Source organism: Pleurodeles waltl, chromosome 4_2, assembly GCF_031143425.1.
Source record: "Pleurodeles waltl isolate 20211129_DDA chromosome 4_2, aPleWal1.hap1.20221129, whole genome shotgun sequence".
NCBI classification, from domain to species: domain Eukaryota; kingdom Metazoa; phylum Chordata; class Amphibia; order Caudata; family Salamandridae; genus Pleurodeles; species Pleurodeles waltl.
This window is the reverse complement of record NC_090443.1, coordinates 266,390,167-266,410,890: the sequence shown is the minus strand read 5'-3', so window position 1 is coordinate 266,410,890 and position 20,724 is coordinate 266,390,167. Positions and strand designations below refer to the sequence as shown.

At 42.7% G+C, this 20,724-nt stretch overlaps 1 protein-coding gene across 2 annotated transcripts in view; it reads right to left on the bottom strand.

The window, feature by feature from the left end:
- DDR2 (discoidin domain receptor tyrosine kinase 2) overlaps window positions 1–20,724 on the bottom strand; it is a 737,021-nt gene that overhangs the window by 612,278 nt on the left and 104,019 nt on the right. For both annotated transcript variants that reach the window (XM_069231100.1, XM_069231101.1), the window contains exon 2: window positions 4,183–4,295. In XM_069231100.1, coding sequence (XP_069087201.1) covers window positions 4,183–4,264 — 82 coding nt within the window. In that variant the 5' untranslated portion in view covers window positions 4,265–4,295. The remainder of the gene's footprint in view (window positions 1–4,182; window positions 4,296–20,724) is intronic.

Here is a 20,724-nt window from a genome sequence, read left to right as displayed (position 1 = left end):
CTTCTATAAAATGAATAAAGATTTATGAAAAAAATTTACAAGAGGGGACGAGCACTGTTTTGATTGTTTTAGAATGAAAAGTTTAAATAGAAATGGTCTCTGAAAAAGATTTCCCTGCGGACATCCCATGTCATACAAATACAATGTCTAATACATTTAGAGCCTTAATTACAGCTTGGCATCCAGAGTGCTCCATAGCATAAGTGATGGAGTACCCTGCCCATGAAAAACCCTTTGTCTCCAGCCTCATAAAGAGGCAGGTGGACCTTAAGTAGTTTGTCGACAGTGCCTCCATTTGTTTTATCAACAAATACTTCCTCTGATGACCCAAAGAAGCAGGGCGTTACACCACCCACCTATTTAGGAAAAACCTGGTGGTGAAGGACATTGAAAAACAACAATGACCCCCACACTCTGAGAGAAAACTTCCAGGGCGTTGAGATCATTAGATTTGTTTTTCAGAAAGCAACCCTCATTTAGCAAGAGTAAAGCAGTCCTTTTCAGTGTGCGGAAATGACTGGTGGGCAGATTGCAGTCAGGATAGCGAGTGTTCTGCCATCCCTAAGGCAAATTCTTCTTCAGGCCGTTACTTCTACTAAAATTATTTTTTCAAGGCCTTTAGGAAAGTGGTTCTGAAACCTTTTTACTTCTATGGACCCCGACTTTATCATTACTGGAACTCGGGGACCCCATTGAATCATTATTGGAATCCAGGGACCTTGAACATTATTGATGATTTGAAACACAAAACAATGCACACAGAAATACAAAAAACAAGCATTCATCAAACACATACACACATGATAACACATTTTATTTAATTTGCAAACAAATATAAATAAAGAAAAAAAAAAAATTTTTAATAGCAAGGTTGGACCTTTTCTAAATTCAATTGAAGTCACACATCGTTCATACTACATTCTGATTGATGCACCTGCACTGCTCAGACGAATCAATCTGAGGGTACAAATTTAAAATATTTAGCTTCCAATTTCAAATTCCTTAACATTTACAGTACATTTTAAAATGTTCAGTTGTACATTTTGGCACTTTATATACCACTGTATTAATCTGTTAATATTATTTAATTTTCTAAGCAGTCACGGTACCCCTGAGAAGGCTTTGCGGACCCCCAGTTGTCCCCAGGCCACAGGTTGGGAACCACTGCTTTAGGGTACCACAAACAGTTTACCAATGGGCCTCATTATGAGTGGCCCTGTTATCTCGATGGGGCCAGTAACAGGAGCCCTTTAGTGGTTAATAAATCCCTTGGATCAACACAGGTCCGGTATTTTTCACCCACACTGCACCTGCTAAGAGCAGGCAAAATATTCAGAAAACTCCACATTAATATGCTAAAAGCAAGTAGGTATTGATGGGGAGGCACTGATTCCGACAGGCTCATCCCCAGAAACATGTAATCAGGAGTATTTTTAACTGTACGTTTAAACTAATTTGATACATGCAGCATAACTTCACAAACGGAATATCACCAACATTCTAAAATGACACCTTACATAAGGGTCAAACACCCCTCCACCTTGTTTCTGCTTTTTGCTGTTCACAGAAAAATACAAGACCTTCAGAGGAGCTGACTATGTTGAGTGTTTGGAATGGACTGATGCTAGTGAGTCATTTACTTGAAGAGGACAAAAGTGCTGACTGGATCCGGGGTTTTGAAAAAGCTCTTTTCAGTTATTTGGGAGATTTTGCCATTTGTTAACAGCCGGGATTGTTTCCAAGGCTGATTGTTTCCGTATGACATGATGCTGGTTGCTCTGATTATGTTTATGTATGAGGTTTTCTTTCACTCAGCATTTGACCTGAAGCAGTGTTCTTATGTTTAGGCCTCTCTTAAGCTGGAAGTTGTCAAGGCTTTAGATGGATTTTCCGTAAAGGCTGAGTCACAAGAAGACAGGCATGAGGGCACTTCAGCACAGGGTGACAACCATTATGAGGCACAATGAGGTGGAGTTAAAATTAGCCCAGATAAATGTATCCTTACCAGCCCCACATTATATTCACTGAGTGTACTATGTGGATCTGAGTGACTCCAGGAGGAACTGAGAGGGGAAATTATGTACACATCTTCAAGAAAACAGTGTGGGGCTGAATCACAAAAGGTATCCACAAAAATCACGTAAATTTCAAATTCTTCATCCTGATTACTTTGCAAGTATTGGAATTTAACGGCCTACTGGTAATCTGAGCAACACACTTGGCGCTATTTCCTTAGCAAATTCGAATACTGCCGCAGATCACAAGGAAGTGTTAAAGGCAAGCTCATGATTGGCATGTAGTGTCTCTTGTGAAAAGGGGTCATCTGCTATGCACATGGCAGAAGAAGCAGCAACACAGCCTACCACAGATTAACTTTTGGAAAAGGTAGGCACGGAGATTCAAAGGATAGCTCGTTTTGGAAAAGGGTATTATGCCAATGGCAGCTCAAAGGCAGCATGGGGTAAGAGCTGACTAAAAAAGTTCCTTGGATACATTTGGTGGGGTGAGACACAGCTATTTGTTTTCTAGGTGTAATGATATCGACAAAGCCTAAGTGAATAATGTTCACTTACGTATTGCACTGACAGCAGTGACAACACTGAACTACAAGCATTGGCAAAGCCAACAGGTCGGGCTTGAATTGTGAGTCCTGACTAGTAGAGTAACAACAGCCTGCTGCGGTCAGTGAAAAAACACAGACAAAACCGATTGTTTTCTGCATACAATGCATCTATGAAATAAATATAATGATGATTCAGGGTACTTTTATGATGTAAAACAGTCCCTCATGAATTGTAATGCAAGCACCTTGAAGAAGTGAAATCATACACCGAACAGCTAGTAGCATGAGGTAAGAGAGAAATACTCCGAGTATATTTTAAAGAATTCCAAACAATTGGTCTTGTAAGTAACTGAGCTGTTAAGGGAGATCTAAAAATTAATGATTACTTCTATGAATAAAGATAGCCTGGACTTTGAAACCAATCCACTACTGCAAAGAGCTATTGCTAGGACCTGAAACAGAATCACACTCAGTAGGATAGCACCAGCCCCCACTAGACCTAACCATAAATTGCAATCGGGGGCACACCTGTATAGAAACACCACATCCTCTCACTGGCACACTTTCACAACAAGCATTAGGTGCAGATGTGAGTTTGTTAAGCCCTGTCGGAGGTGATGAAGTGCTAAGGGGTGGTGATGGCTGTGGTCAGGCGTCATTAGATACCTAAGGAAGACTTGGAATTTACATAGGTAGGTCCTGTTGCTGAGTGAACTGGGCACGCTCCATATAAAACGATAGTGCATCACTGCAAAGACTTGTGGGAATGGAGAGGGCACTCCAAAATACCACCTATGTTGTCTGGTAGACCTGTAAACAAAGCTCTTGGGCCACATATGGTACCTGAGGCACCCATTTGCACTTCTGTAAATAGCCTTGAAAGGGTTTGCGGTGTGAAGAGCAGTGGGTTAAGGGGGAGCAATTCAGTTATTTATTGCAGCTACAATTTCCAATATACAGACATGGAGCCTGATTCAAAAACTGCACTTTGTATTACATTTTGTAGTTCTACATAATGTACTACAAATTTCAATTCACAAACTTGGTGCAGAGTTTTACGCCTCCGCACTGCCTGTACTTATGCGTGTGGAGTTCTTAGCCCCGACTACGGAGTCTCCGCAAACATAAGTATACTTTTTAACAGTAAATATGATTGGGACTGGAGGGAGTGGGTGGGAAAGGGGATGGAATTAGCAAGGAATTACACGGTTTTAATGAGTGTCATGCGTCACCTTCTTACATAATAGAAAGCCAATTGCTTTATTCAGGGGGTGAAGACATATAGCTTACACTTTGGTAGTAAATTTACACTTTGAGTTTGTGAATAAAAAAAAGAAGCAAACTTACTCAAAAGTGTTAATTAGTCAAGAGTGTAAATTACCTTTGTGAATTAGGCCTATGGAGTCAAGGATGAAACTAACAAAGTTCACACTTAGCAGGGACAGGTTGGAACCTTGTGCTAATATAGGCCTTCTTGTCTGTGGAACCCTGGACCATTCCTACACTACCTTCGCCAAGGCTCAAGCCAATGACTAACCTGGTGCACATTCATGTTCAGAATACACACAACTGTAGAACATTAGCATAGGTGCTTGTACAATACTGAAATTCAATCTTACCTGGATTAACCTGGGCTTTGGCAGAATTTGGGATGTGCAGCAGCATCAGCAGCATGAACGGAATCAAGGGCAAAGACATCATTTTCCATCAAATGATTTCTGTGCTCGCCAATCTAGAATGTGCAATAGGAAAACAAAAACAACAATGAAATCAATAGCAGATTTTTCAAAAAGATCTAAGTGGTTATATCATTCTTCTTTGCGAGACTCTGCATCTCTGGTGTATGCAAATCATACATAGGAAGAACTTGACAACAAGAAATGACAATTAGCTTCAGTACTTTATTTTTTCCCGTGGTTGCAAGTGGTGGGCACAGGTACCCATTGTTAAGGGCAAGGAATTATTTATAATCATCAGACTTTAACTCAGAACAAGAGAGAAAAGGGCGGGAAAAGAGAAAGAAAGACGAATTGAGAGAAAGACAAACAGGGGCAAAGTGAGAACGAAAAGATGAAAATCTTCCATTGGGTAGATGAAGATAAAAGGAACTGGTGATAAGTAAAGGGATGAGGCGGAGGTATGAAGAGTCTCTCCTGTGGTTCGGCAACCCCATCATTTGGCAGCAGCAGGCTTCTAAGAATATCTTTGGGCCGCTGCACTTTTAGCAAATTAGGCACTGATTATATGATAATGGAAAGTAATGTTATTCCAACTGGGGTACCTCTTAAAGGGCAACGAACAATGAATCTGAAATTAGTATCTTCCCATGGTTGGCTTTTTTGAAAAAAGATTTTTGGATTTTTATTAAAGCAAAGGAAATGGTGCATAACAACATCCAAGGCAAAACATTTCCCTCTACCCATTGTGGTCCGTAGGGTGTAATAAAGTGGACGCTACAGAGTCCAAACTTCAAGAAATGACGCCCAGAGGCAGTGCAAAGTTGTTTACGACTGCTTGGATGGGGATGGCACTGACATTCATTTTTAGAGACTGGAATTTATTATTCATCATCAGAGTTTGACCGACAGTACCAAAGAAATGGGCAGTAAAGGGCGGAAAAGAAAGATGGTACATGTGAGCAAAATCCTCTTTTTATCATCCGTTGATTAAGCGAAGTACTCCTTAAGCTTTGAGAAAGTCCACAGGACGAAACACGTGTTTGCTGTTCCCACACTCTTGTATTTGAAAAGAACCACACTATCAGCTTCCTGGTGGCAACATTAAACCACAAGAAAACCTACATGGACATATCTCTTCAACCCTCTTAACACTGCTAAAGAACTGGTTTTGTGCACTATATCATTTATTACATTTCCTTTACCTATACATGTCCCTGAACGCTATAAACCCCTTACCCTCTTTACTTCTACCTGTCCCTAAAACCTATATAAACCCTTTACCTGCCTTTAGCTCTATCCTTCCCTAAACCTAAAAAATCCTTATTATTCCTTACACTTAATATCCTAGTACCCTAGGTCTCCCTTCAAATCCTTAGTCCTCCCCTATCAATTAAACCTATACTTAACCTGTAAGGTAAAGTATTATACCAGATCATGGCTGTGTGGTACTTAACTGTGCGGCACTTACCTGAGTGGTAACATCCTGGGTGGCAAAAGGATGCATACCTTGTTTTATAACTCTTCATTATGTCTGGGGAAAAACATTTATGTTTCTATAGATGCAATGAATCTTAATTATCCTCTTAAGGTACTTGAGTAGCACTTTGGGCGCAATTGCATGTTAAATGAGACCTCATTTTTCCTTTAGGGCATTATTGCCTGGTAATACATAAAACTACAACTTGCACTATGATGCGAGTGTGAGTAGCCACTTAAGTTCAGAACCTGGTTGTACACCTATGATCCAGTGATTACAGAGCCCACCTCTAACCTTCCAGTATTACTCTAATATAAGAGTGTGCTAAACAAATTTGAGTAAAAAAAAAGCTAGAACTCCCTCATGATCTATTATGAGGCAAGGTCCGCAGTAGTATTGTTGGGAAAAATATATATTCACATGTATGTACCTATAGATATTATACTTTAGTTCCAACTCTCTTTACCCTTATCTGAATCCCAGTAAGACTTCCCTACTGACCTCTCTGACACCTATGCCAGTTGTACAAACAAACCTCTCCAGGCCACGTTGTTAAGTTTAGCTCAGTCTCACACTTTAAGTTCAGCCAGCAACCCAGCCCCCATTTCTTTAGGGACCACCTGTTGTCTGTTCACGTGCTCATGCTCACACTGCATTCTGTATATTTTTACACTATGGACTTCTAGTTTTGAATGTGCAGCATTTCTTTTGTATGTGCGTGCCCATGTTTGGACTGTGTCCCCTTTTTGGGTTGTGCAGTGACAGCACTTATCAACATATATAAATGCCTGACTTATATGCTTCAGGGCAGAAGATGCCAGCTTGTAAGACGTTACACTGGGATGTGCGTCTGCCTTCTGCCTTGGCCTGCCAATAAACCTTGGTACCTCATAAAAGCATTTCATCTGTTCCGGTGCCTTGCCTGGTGTTTGTGTTTTCTTTGCGTCACTCTGAGGAGGGTTGAAGAATAGTTTCCTAACAAATGGTGTCAGAAGTGGGATGTGTGAAATGCCACCACGGGTAAGTTAATTGAATGCCTGTTGTTGTGGCCTTTCAACGCTTAGCTAAGAGTTAAAACTGGGGATTGATTTAAATAAAAATATAGCTGGCTATTTAATAGGTGACTGAGGAGTAACTAAGTTATCCGTATCATTACATTAAATGATAGTGGCAAATTCGTGCGGCGAATTGTAATTCCACGCAGGAGAACCTGGCCAGACTGAAGATAATTTTTTTCTTAAACAGGTGACTGAGGAGTAACAAAGTTATCCGTATCATTGCGTTAAATGATAGTGGCAAATTCGTACGGCGAATTGTAATTCCACGCAGGAGATCCTGAACAGAAAGAAGAGAATTTTGTTTTTGTTTAATGGGAATCCCAGAGAGAAAATAAATTAATTAATTATTTAAAACCCTCCTGGAGTGTAGCTTGGGAAGCATTTGATCGGCTGGCGCCGGAACTCAAGAAATGATTTTGAAACGCGCGCAAACAAATAGTCTGTCATTGATCAATGGCTGTATTTGAATTATGTGTTGATTAAGTGTAAATGCGTCACTATGTTTCATTGCAATGATTTTGAATTATTTGTAAAGTAGTGCAGCACTGCAATAGACAAGAAAAACTGTTTTATGTTGTGCCTCGAAATTGTCAACAGCTCTTGGTTTCTCTATCTCTCTCTCTCTATCCACCACCGCATAACATTTTTCTCCCCTGTTTAACAATTTTTTTTGCAGGATACAACCATTGTGTTTATTTTTTCATATTATAAAATTGTGAGGGAAGGGCACAATGGGCAGCGGAAAGTCTAAAGGAAATGTAATGGTGGTAAGCCCTAGAATGCTGAAAAAGACTAAAAAGTTGTTTAAACAGTTGACAGGAGAGAAAGGTTTCAAATTACCTCCAGATAGCCCTGCAGCCCAGGTTCTAGAAGATATAAATTGTCTGGAATATGTGACACCTTTCTGCGCGCTAGTTTGGACTTGGAAAGGGAATAACGGGAAGTGGCCTAGATTTGGTTCTCTTGAGGTAGAGGATATTGAACTATTGACAGAAACTATAGAATTACGGGGTGACCCATCATAGGATTCACACTACATAAGCGATTGCTTGCAGCAGTGGCTTTCCATTGCTAAGAAGAAAGCTCTCCTTTCAAAAAGAAAAGGCCAGGAAATAGTCTCCACAGAGTCCAGAGACTGTTCTACAGTGGCAGTGGTGAACAGGGAATGCGAAAAACATAATAAAAAGGAGCTAGAATTAGCAAAGGATTGGCCCACAACATATAGCCAATGTTTATTGGAATTAAGTAACTATGTGCAAACAGAGCAGCATTTTCTGTCACTATGTAACCACTGTGGTTTGACAACAGCTGACATAGACAGAGTTAAAACAATCCCAAATGCCACTACTTCAAGAAGGGCTGCTGCTCTGCTGTGTATTTGGACTCACCGCCAGGTGTATATTGATATAAATAAATTGAAGAAACTGTTTATGACCTCCAAGCCTCATGGCCTTTATGTAAAATTGGGGGAAGGAGGGAATAATGAGCAAATAATGAGTAGTACAATAACTGAGGAAGAGATACTGTTACTTACAGAGGAAGAAAGGAAAAGACAGAGATTGGATGTGAATAGTGAGTTCAATTCCTGGAACACAGGTAGAAATAACAATGAGAGCAGCCCCCTAAGATTGGATCAAAGCATCCATTCTGCAGGGCCAGTTCCACCTCCTCCAACAACTTCAATTTACCCATCACTTTCAGGCCCCTATGTACATTGTGAAAGAAATAACACACACAAGCAGGGTCTGGGTCCAAAACAAGGCATGCCCTGTGTGCCTTATTTCCATATTTCCCTGGAGGGTGATTTAACTAGGGTATCTGACATGCCAACTAGTGCCAGAGAAGGTGGTGCCACAACACCGGTCCTGAATAGACACCTGTCCTTTGGGGGGGACATACCGCTTGCTTTTGAAACCCCTGTACCAACTTCCACTTTTGGTCTAAGGGAGGATTTAGGGATGAGTGCACAAGGAAAAAACAATGAGGAGGAACACAGGCAGTTAGCTCAACGAAGGCGGGAGACAGACAGGTTCCAGGAAGAAGTGAACACAGAAAGGGAGAAAATACAACGCTCCATTCATAATCTCCAGGATAAGATAGATAGCAGAGAACGGCTGATACTTACACAGTCTTGCACACGGGCGCTAAAAGGAAAGGGTGAGAACTCCTATACTGATGATGCACTATTAAACGCTAGAATGACTGCACCAAAAATAGTGTTAGGAGGGACAGCAATGTTAAAACCATGGACCCCCTTGGAAGCAGCTCAAATGGCTAAGGATGCCCCAGACCCATTCACAGCCAGTGTGAAATATTATGAATGGCTCCATAAAATATGCATTGCTTATACCCCCCTTCCCAGAGACGTAGAAATGTTACTAAAACTAGGATATGGTAGCAGATGGTCTTTAGTAAAGAGTGCGTTCCAAATTCCACAGGAGAGGGACTGGACAATACTGACTAATAATATAGATGTCACAGAAAATAGATTGATGAATTGGTTAGAGTCTGTCAGGGACACAATAAATGGCTTAGCAGTAAAACATGGTGATTTTTCTCAAGTAACAGCCACATTGCAGAAATCAGGGGAATCAGTGGCTGATTACATCCTAAGGTTCAATGAAGCATGGGATAATAGTGCAGGTGTACCACGCACGACAGAGGCATATAAAGTATTAGCAACTCAGACCCTTATGAATGGATTATTAGCATCTGTGGCCCATAGTTGTAAACTACGCCACCCTGACTGGTCTGCTAAGGGATATCAAGAGTTGTGCACACTTCTGGCAACTATGGAAAGGGATGGCATTTTTAAAGTAAAAAAGGACTCAGCTAAAACTGACAAAGGGATGATGTTGCAACAAGTACAGCAAGAGGAGGAGCCAGAGGGAATGTACTATCAGGGGGCGCGTAATAGACAGGATGAAGGACAAGGATACCAGAGAAGAGACTTGGCTAGGGATCAGTGCTATGTTTGCCTGAGGTATGGGCACTGGGGCCGAAACTGTAAAAATTATAGAGGTAGAAGAGACAGAAATGACAGAAATGACCGGTATGAGAGAAAAGACAGAAACAACAGGTATGACAGGTTTGACAGGGACAAGGTCCAGCCATCAGCACCACCCATGCCTAGAGACATCAACCAAACACAGCACTCCCTGAGGAATCCCTTTCAGGAGCGACATGGATCAGCATAGGACCACGTGGAGAGAGAGATGACCCAAACAACAGAAAACCGGCGAACACAGTGCTTTATGATGAAGGTATCTGACACGCCTGAGGAGAATCCCATGTTCCCAATTAAGGTAGGAGGTAAGGAAATTTATTTCCTAATAGACAGTGGTGCAACTATCTCTGCAGTAAGAAACAAATTGGGTCCCAGTAGTGGTAAAACAGTAACTACTGTAGCTGTAAATGGAATGCTGATGCATGAAGAGTTATCAGAACCCCTTCCAGTTTCTGTTGAGGATTTCACAACGACCCATCAGTTTCTCCTGTCACCAGATGCACCCATCAATTTGCTGGGAAGAGACCTCCTCTGTAAATTGCATGCAACATTATATTTTTCACAAAATGGGATTTACTTACAAGTGCCTGAGGACAGATTAGAATTGGCTAATAGAGCACTTACTGCTTGCAAATTGAATGAGGACTCTATGCTATGTCCAAACCCAGTTTTGTCTCTCTCTCCAACACGATACCAATGGACCACGTTACAGGGAGATTTCTACAATGACATGTTTCAAGAATTGTTTAAATACAGCACTGACATTGAGATTGACTTGATGATCAAGTTAGTACAGTTGGCATTAGTACCTGGGCCAAGACACTGTACTGCAGCATTTTTTACAGGCCCAGTGCCTGAATGGTACGCCTACATGGCAGACAAATATTTGTACTGGACAACGGAGTTGCATGAAGACACATTGTATGTAGGAAAAGAGGGTTGTGCTGCCAGCATTAAGCTAGGATCACAGGAAGAGAGGTTATTTCAAGTACCAGCTTCAGAACCACATGTGTCCATAGCTGTAGCACCAGGATTTTACCCTAAAGATTTGGGCCCCATGGTCCAACGTCTCCGGGTCTTACCAAGAACTAAGGACTTTACATTTCCTTTGGGAGTTGTGTCTGTGTTGGGAGATGGAGAAGGATGGTGTTGGACGTTGTGTATGCTCAGAAATGACAGGACTGCAGTTTTTGACAAGATTGAAGGGAATATGGCTTTACAGCTGACAAAAAACAAGGTCCTAGAACAAGTGAACTCAGAGGTTTGGGCAAAACACAAAAATGAGGCAGGATTGTTAAAAACATGCCCTCCCCATAAAGTGAAGCTTAAGGAGAATGCAGAACTACCTTATGTGCGTCAGTATAGACTGTCACCTCAGGCAGAGGAGGGAATAAAACCTGTGATTGAGTCCCTTTTACAACAGGGTATCATTAAAAAGACCACTAGCCCCTGTAACAGTCCAATAATGCCGTTGCCCAAGGGCAACACTGGGCAGTATAGATTCATACAGGATTTACGCCAGATAAACAACATTGTGGTTCCCTTAGCACCTGTTGTGCCTGACACCAATACTATATTATCTTCTATACCTGCTGAAGCAGAGTTCTTCTCAGTTATAGATCTCTCAAGTGCGTTTTTTAGTATTAGAGTCCATCCAGAGAGTGAGTACCTCTTTGCCTTGACAATAAAAGATACCCAGTACACTTTCACAAGACTGGCCCAAGGCTTCACAGAGAGTCCCATGGTCTATGCACAGGCAGTAAAGAGAGACCTGGACAGCCTACACCTGGAAGGCAACAGTGTCATCTTGCAGTACGCTGATGATCTGCTTGTGGCATCCCCATCACTAGAGGCTTGTGAAAAAGACACTGTAGCTCTGCTGAACCACCTCCAGGAGAGAGGACACAAAGCCTCATTGTAAAAATTTCAGTGCTGCCAAAAAGAGGTGACTTACCTTGGTTATGTGGTATCCAAAGGTACGCGCTGCATATCACCTGACAGAATAAAAATGATTCAAAGCATGCAGCCACCGTCCACCAAGAAAGGAATGATGTCCTTCCTGGGGATAATGAACTACTGCCGCCAGTGGATCCCTGAGTACAGATCCTATGATGCATTCTTGAGGAAATGCACACTACAGGATGCACCCAACAACATTGTATGGACTAATGAACTTGCAGAATGTTTCAAGAAACTGAAAGGGACATTGTGTACTGCGCCAGCATTGGGGCTCCCTGATTACAAACTACCCTTCCATCTCTATGTGTCAGAGCAAGACGGCATTGCAAATGGTGTACTGACACAGCAGCATGGCTCTGGAAAAAGACCTGTGGCGTATTACTCTGTGACTTTGCCTTCGGCAGTGACTGGGCATCCAGCCTGTTTGAGAGCAGTGGCGGCAGCCGCTGTGATGGTAGAGAGGTCGGCTCCCATTGTGATGGACTACCCTTGTATTGTTTATGTGCCACATTCGGTACAGTTGTTGTTGTCATCAGCAGCAACACAGCATTTTTCGGCAGCCAGGCGCACGGGTTATGAGGTCACGTTGTTGTCTAACACTAATATTACCATTAAAAAATGCCCCCCTGTTAATTTGGAAACATTATTACCTGCCATAGGTGATTATGATGAGACCCCCGACCATGATTGTGTTGAGGTTGTAGAAACATGCACCACACCCAGACCAGATTTACAACAGACACCTCTAGAAAAGGCAGACTATGAGTGGTACACTGATGGTTCCTCCAGTAGACTAACAGACACCGATTACAGAGCAGGGTATGCGATAACAACAGTAGACACCATAATTGAAAGTGCAGCTCTGCCCCCTGGCACATCTGCCCAGCAAGTTGAGCTGTATGCTGTAACAAGAGCATGCATCCTAGCCGATGGGAAAAGTGTTAACATTTATACTGACTCACGTTATGCCTTTGGAGTTGTCCACGATTTTGGCCAGCTGTGGCAGTATCGTGGTTTCATAACAGCAGCAGGGCGCCCCATCCAAAATGGCCTTTTAGTAAAGAACTTGTTAAAAGCAATACTACTACCCAACAGCATAGCAGTAATAAAATGCGAGGCACATACAGGGGCTAACACCAAGATAGCCAGAGGAAACGCCAAGGCTGACACAGCAGCAAGAGAAAGCATGTTACAGCCAATACAAATGGTGCCCCTAATGGCAAAAAGCATTCCTAAAATTCAGCTTATTCAGAGACAGTTGTTACTAGCTGATGTAAAGGAAGCACAATGGTCTGCAGCACTAGCTGAGGAAAGAGTGTGGACTGATGCTGGGTGTTTGCAAAATGATGAGGGATTTTCGGTCCACCAGGATGGGAGACCTGTGGCTCCACGTAGTATGTTCCTTCCCCTTGCAAGGCTTGCTCATGGACCCACTCACATGGCACAAGGGGGGATGAATGAGCTAATTAGACAGGAATGGTTTGCACCAGGGATAACAGCCTTCACTGCACAATTCTGCTCCCAATGTCTTGTCTGTGCCCAGCATACTAAAGGCCGGTCCCCTGCTACACATGATCACTTACCAGTACCACAGGGGCCGTTTACCAATGTCCAAATAGACTTTGCCTATATGCCCCCAGTGAATGGATTCAAATATTTGCTGGTGTGTGTAGATCAATTTTCAAAATGGGTGGAGGCGTTTCCCACAAGGAAGAATGATGCGGCAACTGTGGTGCGATGCTTGATGAAAGATATCATACCCTGATTTGGGGTCCCCCAAGGCATTAATAGCGACAGAGGGGGTGAATTTGTGGCTGCAGTGGTGCAAAAGATGTGTGAATGTTTAGGAATAGAGTGGAAACTGCATGCCCCTTACCACCCCCAAAGTTCAGGACAGGTGGAGAGGATGAACTCCACTATAAAAAATAGATTAGCAAAAACAACTGATGCAACAGGCCTGAAATGGCCTGATGCTCTACCGTTAGTGCTGCATGCCATAAGGGCAACTGCATCTAGGACAACCCTTTTGTCCCCCCATGAGGTACTGATGGGGCGGCCTATGTCTGTGGGGTTGAGGTTGCCTCTACAAGCATCTCAAGCAGCACTGCTGTGGACAGATGAAAACATTTCTGATTATGCTATAAAATTGTCATCAGTCTTGAGGCATCACCATCTCCAGGTGAAGGAAGCTTTGCCCCATCCGTCCTCAGAGCCCACACATCCTTTTAAAGCTGGAGACATAGTCATGGTGAGAAAAATAAAAGATGTTTCTCTTAGTTCTAGGTGGACTGGACCACACCTTGTGCTACTGGTGACGCGGACGGCGGTGAAGGTACAGGGACGTCCTGAGTGGATTCACGGCACTAGTTGCAGATTCGCACCATCAACAACAAAGACCGACGTGCCTACAACGGATGAGCACATGCAACCCGTGGAGCAGCACAGCTTACCAGAAAAAGGGGAGACAGACCAGACCATTCCCAAGAGACACGCTGAGGGTCCGTCATCAAGTGTCAGGTGACACCAACTGAAGCAGTTGAGTGAAGCACACAACGTAGTCTCGAAGAAAGGTGATAGTCACACCTGCAGAAAAATAGACTGAAGAGGACACTGCAGGGCAGGTCCGTGAAACCGCCCTTGAACAAGACTACTGCAGACTAGTAGGGGAAGACGAGGACAGCACACTGCATGCCATTGCCTTACTGAACAGACTTCATATTTATTTCTATAACTTTTGAAAAAAAAAGAAAATGCATTGCATAGTACAAATAATATTTTTTAGTACCTTAATTTTGTATGTCCTAACAGTATTTAGACAAACAGCTGACCATCCCCTCATTGCGGTACATGAGAAAGTAGCCCAAGTCTTAGGTCTTGAAAACTGCTGGATGTGTAGAGAATTATCCAGAAACCCCAATGACCCCATTGGCTTACATGGGACACCTGTGCCTATACAGAATTATGCACAAGGAAAAGGATGCCTTATACCAAATGTAACTTGGGACTGTGGAGAAGGAAGGATTGGATGGTACCCACGTTGTACCATACTGCCCAATATTCAAGCTGAATACCCAGTGTCACCTATGAGAGAGAACAATGCAGAGGACAGTGCTTTTCCTGTATGTATAAAGCATCAAGTTTCAGGATGTAACCCAGATTCCCGATACTTAGGATACCTCGCAAGTAGCAAGTGTCCTAACATATTAGAATTTGATGATACCACGGGTAATTGGAATTTAAAGGACAGACAGTTAATAAGTAGGATCTGGACAACTAAGAGGCAAGGAAAGAAAGTTACCTACACTTTACATTACTGGAACATCACTATTCTTGGAGAAACACTGTTGATAACACCTGATGGTCTTCTATATGATCCACTAATTGAACAAGAAAATTATTATACTAGGGCACCAAGTGTGATTTCTAAAATATTAGAATATCCTTTATGGTCAGCTCGCTGCTCTTACATGGCGCCGTGGGCAAATGTTACTTTTATAAACTCTGCATGGATTGATTATAAATGGTGTGACCAATTTCAGAACACTTTCCCTGAGGGGGTAGGCCTTCCTCTCAGTAAATATCACACATTGGACACACAGTTACAGGGCAGTATGTATTTCATTTGTGGAACTAAGGCTTACAAGGTGCTTCCGCTGCATTGGGAAGGCATGTGTGCTATTTCTTATCTAACACCAAACATTTCAGTTGTACCGCATATTGCAGTGCATGAGCCATTAAACTTGGGGAGTTTTGCTCATAGGTATCAAAGAGATATACATACACCTATTCTGGAGGCTAGACAAGGTCTATTTTTTGAGCTAATGCGTATATTAATCCCTGGATATGGCGTATATGATTTGGAATTGGCCCTTGTTAACATGTCTGCTGAGCTAGCCATAGCATTCAATGCAACAAGAGATGCACTTCAAGAGTTGCAGGTGGAAATTAATTCAGTGGCTGCCATGACTATCCAACATAGAATTGCCCTTGACCTCCTGACACTACAACAAGGAGGACTGTGCGTTTTGTTGAATTCCTCTTGCTGTTATTTTTTAAATAAAAGTGGAAACATAGCAAGGGATGTCACCCAAATTAAAAAAGCAGTTAGAATATTTCATGGAGCAGAGAAAATGTCTGATTCTGATAATTGGTCCTGGCTTTGGTCATGGTTACCAACAGGATGGCTGAAGAGCTTAGTTCTAGCGCTATTAGGTATCTTTATAACAATAGTGGTACTTTTGTGTTGCCTCCAGTGCTGTTGCTCCATGCTCCAGCAGTTCTGTAGTAAGAACATCTATTCATTTTCTGCTGTTAAAGTCCTACATCCTACAGAGCAGGAGATAGCCCTCAGATATCTTACAATACAACAAGATGTAGAGGAAGCACACAAAGAAATGTTTGATTTAATGGCTATAGACCCATAACACATGAATGCTTTAGATTAAATACTAGCATATCATTTAGTCTATGTTTAAATAATGAATACCTCATAGATGTATATCTAGATGACAATATATGTGTTTCATCTGAACAAAATGTGTAATGCCATCCAAAGATATGTATTTTTGATATGTTATTACTATATTTCTGCAATGTATATATATATTTTTGCAATCCAGTATGATATTACTATCAAAAAGGAGATATTGTTGGGAAAAATATATATTCACATGTATGTACCTATAGATATTATACTTTAGTTCCAACTCTCTTTACCCTTATCTGAATCCCAGTAAGACTTCCCTACTGACCTCTCTGACACCTATGCCAGTTGTACAAACAAACCTCTCCAGGCCACGTTGTTAAGTTTAGCTGAGTCTCACACTTTAAGTTTAGCCAGCAACCCAGCCCCCATTTCTTTAGGGACCACCTGTTGTCTGTTCACGTGCTCATGCTCACACTGCATTCTGTATATTTTTACACTATGGACTTCTAGTTTTGTATGTGCAGCATTTCTTTTGTATGTGCGTGCCCATGTTTGGACTGTGTCCCCTTTTTGGGTTGTGCAGTGACAGCACTTATCAACATATATAAATGCCTGACTTATATGCTTCAGGGCAGAAGATGCCAGCTTGTAAGACGTTACACTGGGATGTGCGTCTGCCTTCTGCCTTGGCCTGCCAATAAACCTTGGTACCTCATAAAAGCATTTCATCTGTTCCGGAGCCTTGCCTGGTGTTTGTGTTTTCTTTGCGTCACTCTGAGGAGGGTTGAAGAATAGTTTCCTAACAAGTATAACAATTCAACCCCGGATCCCAACTCAAATGGAGGCTCTTGCGGAGATACAGGTATACAGCCCCCTCCAGCCTTCAGCTCAATCTCAGTCTCTCTCATCCACGGGAAATCACACAGGATTCAGATAGTTCCAAGCTCGATATTTCATGGTGACATCACAGGGACCGTGGAGCTTCTGGCTGCTCTTAGATCATTCCCCTAAATTAAAGTATATGCATCTTTCGGGAAGATCAAGCTATAATGTAAATCTCATAACAGACGAACCAGAAAGCATTCTGAAAACATATCCAGTCTAAAGGAAAACTAAGGCCCAGTCCAGCTGCAGGCCAATTTCACTTCCGCCAAGAAGTTCTGAAACATAGTACACCTGACTTACACATTCTAGGTTCGACACATCCCTTTCCCCCAAATCTGTGGGTGTTATTTTCTTGAATATTATTTTTTGTAACAGGTTACATAGTTATGGATTTGAGATTCTGCAATAAGTGAAAGAATGGATAAAACTAAAGAATGGAGAGATGACCCGTATGTTCTTTACTGCATATGACTACTGCGTGAAAGGATTTCATAAATAAATACAGGATGTAGCTACACGAAAAATACTTCAAAGTGGCGGTGGGCCACAAAAACCTCCTGTAGTCAAAATGCTGCCAGGCCTTGATTTGTGGCCTGTTGTGGTAAGAACGTTCATTCAGAAGTCTCACAATACATTTTTAAGTCTGAACTCATCACAAAGAGCTTTTCGTTTAAATGTTTGTGGGAATTGACTGTGGGGATGAAAGCCCACGTATAACTGTGCTGTTCCTGTTGGGCTTAGTTTTCTCTTGTGTTTTTGTCCCAGTGTGTACTCTGTAATTTACGAGCCTACTGTTAGTGCTAAGTATATTTGGTGACATTACCCCGCAAAGCACAATGCTCTGTTTGTTGTGGCGGTTCCCTATTGGGAGACACTTAACTTCTAGTAACTTAGCTCTTCTTTCATATCTGACTTGGGAGTGGAGCTGTCTGCAATTCTATTTTTACCAATTATTTAACACACACACACACACTATATATCTATATATATATATATATATATATATATATATATATATATATATATATATATATATATGTCTGGTGCTCTCTTTTGCCTCAACCAGAGGAGTATTACTCACTGCATGCTAATGGCTGTCTGGTACATTATTTTGCCTTCTAGGAAGTGCTCCACTGGAATGCATGAGGCATGAGGGACTGCTTTAAATATGGATAATATACTCAAACATCACACTGTTTGTCACACACAATTATTTCCTATATGCCTTCTAGACAGAAAGCAATCATTATTGGTCACTTTTTCTTAACACTGGAAAAGCCAAGAGTGCTGGCTTTAATGTAATGATAAACATTTGTGTAATGAATGCCTATAACCAGCATGTGTGAGTGCCTGAGGTTACATGTGTCAGCACAATAAAGCCAGACTGTTGGCTTTGCCAATGCTTGTTTTACCTAAACACACTGAGAAGAAAAGGCGAGTGGCTCTTCCCATAACTGGAGAATATTTTCCAGCCATGATGTGTGCACAGTGTGAGGTGTGTGCAGTGCTTAATTTGTAAATAAAAACGTGCCATGCCCAAAGCCCTCCTCTGAAACACGCGGCTGTTACAGAGTACCTGCACTTTTATTTTTCCATTTCAAGCACTGGGAACTTCCTATTTTGCTTGGGGTTTATACACTTTTTGAAGTGGGTATGCATTTTGTAGATAGAAGCTCTTCTAGTGTTTCCCTGTGTCTGCAGTGTAGCACTTAGAGCAGCTCCGTACATCTACAACAGAAACCTGCAAGTACGGTCATCTTCTAAGCTCCACATTTCTGGAGAGAGAAGCTGGGCAGTATGGAATAGCTCTAGACAGTTCATATCTTGGTGTTCTGCATCTGAGCCTAGATCAGCGTTTGCAAATCTCTGCAAAGCTTCAGCTTTGCATTTCTGGTGCTCCACCGCACAGCCCAGAGGTCTTTTGGAAGGAGACAGGATCTCAAATGAGCATCAGCATCAGGATGCAGCTGCTGGTCCCCTCTGGTCTGTGAAGTCAAGTGCAGGGACTGCTCCAAACTCTCCAGAGGTGGCTCACTGGCGGTCTGTTCAGCCGTCGCGGAGCCCTGAAAGGCACTTCTGGTCAGCTCGTTCACGCGGAAGAAGGCTGAAGAATGTAATTCCAGAAATCATGACATGTATATATAACCGGAGGATGCCATCGTTCCGCAGGAAAGCAAACTGTGATGCCTCTTGACTAGTTCTTGCAAAAAGCAAGAAAACCAGCAAGGAGACTGCAGGGTGGTCCGACTGTAATATGTTCATTTAGGCGCAGAATACCATGCATTCCAAACTACATCAGACAGCAAAGGGCAAAAGCAGCACTTTATTTGGAGGTCAGCAGTTGAGCCACCGGGCAGCACCTCCACCTCCACCTCCACTAAGGGCATGGTAGGAAAATACTGTCCAGGACGTCAGGATGACCAGGCCATTTGTTTCATTTGTTACATACAGCCACCCCACCCCACCCCTGTAAAGTAGGGCTTTGATTATGAAAAATGAAAAGGAATTTCTGCTGGGAGATGTCCTCCCAGAGCCTGGGGGACAATGTTCTGTTTTCCCATGGGCATGGAGTCCATGCTATGCATAGCGGTCCCATTCAGGAAAACAAGCATTGACAAAGCCAATAGGTCTCGCCTATAGAAGAGCTATTGGCTTTGGCAATGTGTTTTTGTCACTGTGTACATCAGTGTGGCTGCTGTTCAGCCACACTGACTAACAGTGGCTGGAGTGGCGTAGAGTGGAGTGGGAGAGTAGAGTGTTATAGAGTGGTGTAGGGGGAGTAGAGTGTCATAGAGTGGAGTGGGTTAGAGTGGAGTGAGGTAGCGGGGTGGATTGGAGTAGAGTGGATGGATTGGAGTAGATAGGGGTGAATTAAATGGAGTCAGGTGGATTGAAATGGGGTGAGGTGGATTGGAGTGGGGTGATTAGATTGGATTGGGGTTGGTGGATTTGACTGAAGTGATAGGGCTTGGGTTGGATCGGAATGGGATGGAGTGGAGTGAAATAGATTGGGGTGGTTTTGGGTGGGATGCATTGCAGTGGGGTGGATTAGGTTGGACTGGAGTGGGGTGGAATGGATTGGAGTGGGGTTTATTGGGCTGGAGTTTTAGTGGAGTAGATGGATTGGAGTGGGGTGGGGTGGTTTGAACTGGGGTGGGGTGGATTGGACTACAGTAGAGTGAGATGGATTGGACTACAATGGAGAAGGTGGAGTGGGTGGATAGGAGTGAGGTGGATTGGAGTGGAGTTGACTGGTTTGAATTGGGGTGGGGTGCATTGGAGTGGGGTGGATTGGATTGGATAGGATGGGTTGGACTGTGGTGGGGTGATTCGGATTGGGTGGGGTGGGATGGATTACACTGAAGTGGGGTGGATTGTACTGAGGTGGGGTGGATTGAGTGGGTTGAATTGGACTGGAGTAAGGTGAACTGGTCTGCAGTGGACTGGAGTGGATTGGGTTGGATTGAGTGGGGTGGATTGGACTGGGGTGAGGTGGATTGGAGTAAAATGCATTTTTTGTACTGGGGTGGCGTGCACTGGATTGGAGTGGATCGGATTTGAGTTGGTAGATTGTGGTGGATTGGACTGGAGTGGGGAGGATTGGAGAGGGGTGGATTGCAATGGAGTGGGGTGTACTGGATTGAGTGGGGTGAATTGGATTGAGTGGGGT